The 9,286-nt window shown below is 36.5% G+C and overlaps 1 protein-coding gene across 1 annotated transcript in view; it reads right to left on the bottom strand.

Annotated features, from left to right (window-relative positions):
* The window catches only part of NRXN1 (neurexin 1), a 1,670,321-nt gene that overhangs the window by 961,615 nt on the left and 699,420 nt on the right, over window positions 1–9,286 (bottom strand). Inside the window, exon 8 of the mRNA XM_042782286.1 lies at window positions 456–894. Coding sequence (XP_042638220.1) covers window positions 456–894 — 439 coding nt within the window. The remainder of the gene's footprint in view (window positions 1–455; window positions 895–9,286) is intronic.

Below are 9,286 nucleotides of genomic sequence, written 5' to 3'. Positions count from 1 at the left end.
AAATATTAATTATAATTTATTTTATATTTTAGGAAATATGTATTATATTTTATATTCGCCACTGCAGGCATCACCAAACATCCACTAGTAAAAGAGATAATTGGGAATATTTTTTAAATAGCCCAAATTTTATCATTTACAAATTCAAAATAAAATTTCCTGCAAGATTTGGCACTTGATTATCCAATAAATGATCATATGAAAAGCTATTCTGGAAGCCATTTGAGCATTTGGGATTTGATCTTCAAGTACAATGATTATTTAGCTCCTTCTGATAGTTTGTTTGCTATGAAACAGAAACTACAGTTAAAAAAAAAAAAATCTTCCTTTACCCTACAGACAAAACTACAAGAGATATTTAGTATGTCTTTGTTTGTCTAGAAATAAAGAGTATGTCTAGAAATAAAGAGTGGGTGTTACAGGAGTAAAACAGAAAAGGAAAAATGATAAATTACCTGACCGTCCATCCCTCTGGAAGTCCACATGATACCATTCTCCATCATTCACCTTCTTCTGCAGGGCTTTTATTTTTATAGTACCTGATCCCATGTCCAGGAGGAGGTAGAGGTGGCCGTCCAGCATCTCAATCGCAAAGAAGTCAACTTTTATCATCTGTGGGTGCTTGGCATCTTTTTGGTGCCTTGGCTTGCCATGGCTAAATAAGATGAGACCATTTGGCTCTGTTGTGCGGAAATCAAATGATATGGAGCCTGTTTTCTTTGCGTTCCACTTAGGCAAAGAGATGAAAGACTCTGGGGTTTCAAAGGTGATTGGGTCCAAGGTTGCAACATTCTCACATTTGAATGCCACCACTCCATGGATCTTCATCTTAGGATCTCCTTGCTTGGCAAGTCGAGATAATTCCAGTCTTACATCATTGTTTTTATATACAACCTGTGGACAGAGGACAGCAGTGAGAAACTAGGCCTCATAGTTAATATCTGGAACTTTTCATCAGCTCATGTGACTTGTAAAAAAATACAATGTTTAGCTCACTTAGGTGCATAAAGACAGCATTTTCAGCCAAAAAAAAATTGACTATTAACTCACTAAACAGTAACCATACCAATTTAACTTCTTCTAAAACATGTGCACATATGCACATGTATGTGAATGCACACACACAAACTGTCTGTACTAAATTCAAATAATTTGAATGAATCTGTATACAGGTATTGTTGTTGTTGTTGCTGTTATGTCCTGTCGAGTCAGATCTGACTCATAATGACCACTTCTTGGGTTTCTGAGGCGGTATCACTATGGAAGTAGATTGCCCAACCTTCCTTCTGTACAGGTATTATTATGGCTTCTCAATTAGCATGTGAAGACTTGAACTTATTAAAGCCATTTTGCTTTTGTTGGTTGCATTCTATGGTTTGTTTATTAAATTCAAGTACTGAGGTTTTTCAGTTTTCTCATCATTAAAATATTTTTCAGTTTTCTCATCACTAAAGTATCCAAACCAAAACCAAACTCACTGCCATAGAGTTGAATCTGACTCACAGCCACCCCATTGTGTTTCCAAGGCAGGACATCTTTAGGGAAGCAGGCTGCCCCATCTTTCCTATTGTATGTATCAGGCCCTTAAAATATACCCAGTCTCACATATTGACATAGTGAGAGTCCAAAGACCAGGTCGTTATGCAGAAATTGGTATTATGTGAAAATGGGGGATAACCACAACAATGGATCACAAAGTGGAAGATGGCTACATCATTACATAACTGTCAAACCACTGAAATAAAATAATTTTAAAGACCCAAACTCATTGCCATTGAGTTGACCCTGGCGCATGGCTACCTCCATCGTGTTTTCTAGGCTGTAAGTCTTTACAGGAGCAGACTGGCCCATCTTCCTTCCAAGGAAGGGTTTGAACTGCTGACCTTCTGATTAGTAGCCAAATGCCTCACTACACCACCAGAGCTCCTTAAAGGCCTAGCCAAGTTGACATATAACCTTAACCACCACAGCCAATGTTACTCTAATCTCACATTTTGGTGTTCATTACTGCCCAATGTATATATTTAATGTGCAATATAATCAAATAGTACAGTTTTTACTATTGTCATAAATGCAAAATGTCAGATAGCAAGATAATTGAGAAATGAGAAACAGATGTACAGAATGCTTTCTACAATCTATATATCCACAGTGCATATTAACTTTGTAAGATAAACACAAGTTGAGTTAGACAACAACCTGAATGGTCTCAAAAAAATTATTACAACTAAGGGGAAGGAGCTCTCTTTTGCCCTGCCCTGCATTAGTAACTCCTGAAATAATGTTATGTAACTCTGGAAAATGGTGCTGACATCTGAAACAATTCAACCTCTGTTACTGGTATTCCATTAATTTTCATTTTACACAAATATCAAGCAAATTTTGTCCTGTACTCTCTTTTTCCAAGGCTCTTCATCTGAACTGGCTAAGTGGTTCATTAATTTATTCCACAATCACTTATTAGCTGCCTACTATGCATTAGGACCTCTGGTAGCATAGTGCCTAAGGCACTTGACTGCTAACTGGAAGGTTGGCAGTTCAAACCCACCAGCCACTCCTTGGAAGGAAGTTGGGCAATCTACTCCGTAGTGATACTGCCTCGGAAACCCGAGGAGGGGTCGCTATGAGTCAGGTCTGACTCGACGGCACATAACAACAACAAGAAGAACAACAAGAAGACTCCAAATAACACATTGGGTTAATCCATTGGCTGAGCTCTTAATGTCATACATCTTCTATCAAAGCAAGTTAATGCATTTATGGCAATTCTGACATAAGGATCAGGAGACAATCATGCCTTTCTCTACAAAATGTTTACTGTGGATAATCATTTCTAAAAGGTATGGATCATACTGATTTAAAGGTAAATTAGTTATCTCCAGATAAATTCTGCCAAGAAGATATTCAAAATTTCACAGCAGCCAGGTTTTGATTTATTATCTACATACAAAAACATATTTATATAACAAGAAAAAGAAAAAAAAAAAAAAAGACGATGTCTGAATAATGCTATGAAGTCAACCAAGTCAATTCAGCAGTTAACTGCTTTTAAATCCATGGCCAATTAAGTGAAAAGTTAGTTGACTCACTAACTGTTAGCTTCCTGATGTAGTTTGTTAATAGATTCTTTTTGATTTTCACAATGGTTAAGAGTAAATGCTCTGGAATTGAAATGTCTTACTTAGAAGTCTGGCTCTGGTATTACCTAATTTTGTGATTTCTCTGAATCTTAGTTTTCCTCCCACATAGGTGGAAAACAATAATAATACCTACCTCACAAGATGGTTGTGATAATAAAATTGAAAACATATGTAAGTGAGATACTCTAGATAAAGGCAATTAATCCAATGCTAGGAAAATTATGAGATTTTATTAAATATCAACTCTTAGTAAAATCATCATCACCTTTATTATCCTGTAGTTGACACAGACATAGTTCCAAATCAACCCACTGTAGGCAAAGGTTTAAAAACTGAGACCCACCTATATAATTGCTATTTTATACTTGATACGTGCCATTAAATAAGCCTACTGCTAGATCTGGTGTTTTAGTTTACCTTTATCTTGAGGAAGGATTATATTAAAGAACATGATATCCTTTATTCTTTGAACAAATATGCACTATGGTTTGACAAGCATCTCCTGACAATCAAAGAAAAGAAAATGAATTTAAGCAATAACAAAAAGGAATTAGATTAATTCTTAAGAAAACTCTCCTGAAAGGAGAAAGAGCTATTAAGCCCTAGGAAAGCTGATTTAGGCTTCCCTTTCTTTGGCGGATCTTTAGAAGGGGGAAAAGTGCTTTTCATGAACGATTTTCCATGTTTGTAACATCTCACCATTACTTTCATGCAACTCAAATGTATTTTTTTTAATTTTCATTTTTACTTGTGATTCATTTTTAATATTTGGAAATTCCTTTGAGGTGGGTATTGATCAGGAATGAGTATTTTCTGATCCAAGTGATGCAGATGCTTCTGGTGATGGATGCCAATACATCACCTGTGCAATGACCACAGGAGCAGAGTTGGATGCTTCTCATAAGGGCAACTGGGTAAGGCTGGGTATATTGCTTCATGAATCGGACATCAGCTACAAAAACTTAAATTATGTGTTGCTGTTGTTGTTGTTATGTGCCTTGGAGTCAGACCCAAGTCATAGCGACCCCTCCTTGGGTTTCCAAGGCAGTATCACTATGGAAGTAGATTGCCCAACCTTCTTTCCAAGAAGTGGCTGGTGGGTTTGAACCGCCAGCCTTCTGGTTAGCAGTCAAGTGCCTTAGGCACTATGCTACCAGGGAATTTCAATGAGAGATTTATAATCTTAGGAGTGAATTCGGTGCCTTGGGCATAAGGAAGTTCAGGGAACAAAGAAAGAAAAGTAGAAGGGTGGCTGAAAAGGAGGTAATTTCCCAGGTCATATTAACATTAGCTATATCCTCCCCCTTCAAAAGAGAAAAAACCTACACTAGAATCTACACCTTATGTGGACTGGGACCATGCTCACTATATAGCCCAACACCAAGATCTGCACTTGTTACAGAGTACTCACTAATAGCTGACAGTTGGAAAAATTCTTTCTTCATTTTTAAATCTAGTTCCCAGATCAGAGACATTTATTATTCACAATATGTAAAGACTCAGTTCAAATACAGCAGAATTTGGTATTATTGACCAATATGATGACATAGATAACATTTTTGGCCTATTTCCATAGGAAAATGTGGAAATTTTAGTGCACTTCCAGTTCATAAATTGTAAGCTGGCCTATGTATTAGAAAACTTTATCTTCAAACTTATCTCCTGAGGTATAAATTACTGTTAGAGTGAAAAATATCTGAGTTAAAACTCTTTAGAGGTGGAATCATTTTCCTAGAAGCACTATCTTGGGGAGAAGCATAATGTATTTTTCTTCTCTCATTTTGTATTCTTTGAAAGGCTACTCTCAAAGACAGAAAGCAATTTTGGTTAGGCAGGCTGATAGCTCTCAGCTTTAAACCACTACTTTATCTGACCCAGATTTCATAATTATCCTACTTTTCTAAAGTTAGTCTTTAAAATGACCTGAATATACTTCAGTTAGAATATGGGGTAGCTAGTATGCACTCTAAATCTAAAAATTGATATGTAAGCTATTTTTTTCTTCTTTCTGAAATGTGGCACTCAATAATGGAATTACTTTATAATTATTCATATATCTTTCTTATTTATATTGAAAGTTGTAATTTATTTAATATTTTCAACTTTCAACAAATCTCTCTCTGAGGAACCTATCATCTTAACAACTGGTGATAATATGATTGTAAACTAATTTGTATCTGTTTCTAGAATTAAGGTGTCTTTTGGGATATTGTTTGGTTTTGAAGAGCAATTCAAAATGTTGAATTTCATTTCTTAGCCTCACAGCCTTTTATCATAAGTACAAAAGGGACAGAAAAATTGAAAGAGACTTTAGCCTTTTTTTTTCTTTTTAAAGCTACTATATAATTTCAACACATTGTTATGATGGTCTTTTTCCTTTTAACAATAATGTGTTAGGATTTTTATAATCCCTGCTACTTAAATTTGCAACAATAGGTAGTGATATGTTTGGTGTTTTTATTCCAAGACTTGAAATTTGAGGTAGACAAGCCCCGAGCTTTACATTTGATCTTGATATCTACTCTAAATAGGTGGCAACAAGCCAGGGGAGCAAATGGATTGAAAAATAATAGTCTGACAGTCTAGATGCTAGCTTTGGTTCAATCACAAAATTATCACTTGAGTTAAGTTGCATCACTTCTTTACATGATACTTTCTTCATTTCTAAAAAGGACATATCCAGTGGAAAGGCATGCCACGTCTCAAATGCTTGAGCTTGTATTTTTCCTTCATTTACATGATTTGGGGCAGATGTAAAAGATGGCACATTATTCCTTCTCTTTTTCTGGATTTTCCATTTCTGGTTTTGATGCCAGGACATTATTTCCCTATCTGAGATACAGCAAAACATTAATCCATAAGCAAAGAGAATATTCACCCAGTCTTTAGGTACATAGATATGCTGTGAGGTGTATTTCTATCTAAGGTTTGTATACAAACACTAAAGCACTGATGTCCAACTGGAAGGCTCTTTCCATAGGGCATAGGAGTGAGTGAAATAAGTATATCACTGGAAGCATATTTAGCACTCAGATAATGACATTTATTTTTGTCATAAATACACATTTTAGCTTAAAATTTTCAATGAGGCTCTTAAATCAATTAGTATGCATTGGTCAAGGCTTTTCATACATTAGCTATGATAGTATAGAGTGGTGAAATGAACACTGAAGTTTGAGTCAAATACCTCATGTAATTTTTATCCCACTGTCATTATGTCAATTCCAACTCATTATGGCCCTTTAGGAGTAGAACTGCCACATACGGTTTCCAAGGCTGTAAATCTTTTGGGAAGCAGATTGCTTCATCTTTCTCCCATGACCGGTGGGTTTGAACCTCCAGACTTTTGGTTAGCAGCCCAATGCTTTAACCACAGCACCACCAGAGTTGCTGTTATTAATGTTGTTGTTATTATTACTGTTACTATTCTAGCATGGAATCAAAGGAGTTGTGAAACTAAATACCATAATAAAGATAACACAGGGCCCATAATAGATAATGTTTTGAAGTAACTAATAGAGTTCTACAACCAGCAGAATCTATAGGATTCAGCAGATGGGAGCTTCCATTCTTATCATGATATTTACATTACAGTTTGAGGTACACTGTAGACTTTCTGCATAGGTGAGTTTCCACAGTCAGAAGTATACACAGAAGGTGAACAATCCTGAACTCTACTTCACCTATGGAAGGCTTTCTGTAGCATCTAACAACAGCAGCAGCAACACTAAGAAGCATGAGTTTACATCTAAGGGGCATTGTTTACTGTCTGCCAGAAGTCCCTGAATGGTGTAAACAGTTTTGCGCTCAACTAAGTAAGCAAAATTTGGCAGCTCAAGCCCACCCAGAGTTGCCTCAAAGAAAAGGCTTGATGATCTGTTACCAAAAGATCACAGATTTGAAAACTCTATGGAGCATGGTTCCACTCTGCAACACATGCGGTTGCCATGAGTTTCAAGAGCTTTGTTGTTGTTGTTATGTGCCGTCGAGTCGGACCCGAATCATAGCGACCCCTCCTTGGGTTTCCAAGGCAGTATCAGTATGGACGTAGATTGCCCCATCTTCCTTCCAAAGTCAAGAGCTTTATACATATATATATTAAGGTGCTGTTTCAAGGGCTCTATCTATCTATCTGTCTCTCACATGCATTCTAGGAGATCAGTGACATTATCTCATCCTATTGATAAATACATGTCTAATACTCTGAATATCTCATGTTGTTACTGTCTATCTCTGCCTTTGTTCATCACATTTAGGCAGCAAGTGCTAAGCAGGAGATTCACAATCAAACAGCTATCTGTCCCCATGAAAACCGATGACATTGCTATTAGTTACACTGATGATTCCTGAAAAATGTATTTTTCCTTCAATTTGTCATTCTAAAACTATCTCTAAATAATTTAAATATCACAATAGAAGAGAAGACTTTTTCATATGCCTATAGATTGAAATGTCTCTTCAAGTTTGCTTTAAGCACATGGCTTATTTTCAAGGGGGTTAAGAATTACGTAGGGTGCTATTGGTTTAGAGTTGTTATTATTTTTTTCTGTTTCATTATTTTAAATGAATTTAATGCTTTTACTCTATTAAGATAAATTAAGAATACTTATTATAAATGTCTGAATTTAACTTTTCTCCTATCTATGATCTGTCCACACACCCTCATGTTATAGCAGTGCACTTGTTTCAAAGTATCTAGAACTAGCCAGTAAGTGGGAGCTCTAGGGGTGTAGTGCCTAAGGCACTTGACTGCTAACCAGAAGGCTGGCAGTTCAAGCCCACCAGCCACTCCTCCGAAGGAAGGTTAGGCAATCTGCTTCTGTAGTGATACTGCTTCAGAAACCCAAGGAAGGGTCGCTATGAGTCAGATTCGACTCCACGGCCATGAGTTGTTTTTTTGTTTGTTGAGGCAGTAAGTAAAAAGTACAAAGGCCACCCTAATATGTAGTAAATTGCATTTGCTTCACCTGACCTCAGTATGAGAGCACAAAAAAGAAAAAAAAAAGAGTACTACAATATTCATTCCCAAAATTATTTACTTATTCATTACTTTGAAATTATTTTTCAAACTCCATACTTTCAATCCAGTCAGCCAAACACTTTTTAAGCACATACTAAGGTACAGAACTTAAGAAAATACAAGTTTCATCACCTGTGCATGTCTTCCATCTTACAGACCATCATCCACAGAGAATAAATCAGGTTTTTTTTTTTTTCATACATATTTGCTATGAGTATATCCACTGTAATGCGTAAACTATCCACACACATGCTGATTATACCTTATCCTATAAAAGAGCTCTGGTAGCTTAGTGCCTAAGGCACTTGACTGCTAACCAGAAGGCTGGCTGTTCAAACCCACCAGCCACTCCTCGGAAGGAAGATGGGGCAATCTACTTCAGTAGTGATACTGCCTCGGAAACCCAAGGAGGGGTCGCTATGAGTCGGGTCCAACCCGATGGCACATAACAACAACAACAACATAAATGTGAGTATAATATACACTAAAACCTACAAAAATATTAAAAGAACCTGTATAACGTAGAAAACTGTCAGAGAAAGCACACTCAGATATTTTCCACATCGTACATCTCTAACTGGATACACAGTTAGATAGATAGATACGCAGACAGAAATACGATACATGCTATATACAGTCAAACATAAACCTGTTCTACTTGATTGTCTGAAAAATTAGAGAATCCAGGCTGGAACACACAGATGGTCTTACTTCTCATTGGGAAGCAAAACTGCCATAGGCTAAAACCAAATTTTAGCATTATAAGCTTGACACATATTCCAAATGAAGGAATGTAGCAAAAGAAAAACAGGTTTTGATTTTTTTTTTTCCTTATTAGAAAAAAGAAAAGAAACCTAGAGATTATTCAGTGTTCCTGCCACCAAGTAGAGACATTTGTGGAACAAATGCAGAGGCAAGGTGGAAACTTTAAAATAAAACTTAACACTCATACTCGTTGTTGTCCTGTCCTCCACACAAGCTCACGTTTTTAGTGTTATTCACTTTCTTACAATACAAGCCTAGGACACAACCTGCATATACTGCTGTTGTTGTTATGTGCCGTTGAGTCAGACCTGACTCATAGCGACCCCTCCTTGGGTTTCCGAGGCAGTATCACTATGGAAGT

This window comes from Orycteropus afer, unplaced genomic scaffold, assembly GCF_000298275.1.
Source record: "Orycteropus afer afer isolate SDZICR_OR568_19922 unplaced genomic scaffold, OryAfe1.0 scaffold00284, whole genome shotgun sequence".
In the NCBI taxonomy this organism is placed as follows: domain Eukaryota; kingdom Metazoa; phylum Chordata; class Mammalia; order Tubulidentata; family Orycteropodidae; genus Orycteropus; species Orycteropus afer.
Note: the sequence above shows the minus strand (reverse complement) of the source record. Positions and strands in the feature narration are given on the sequence as shown.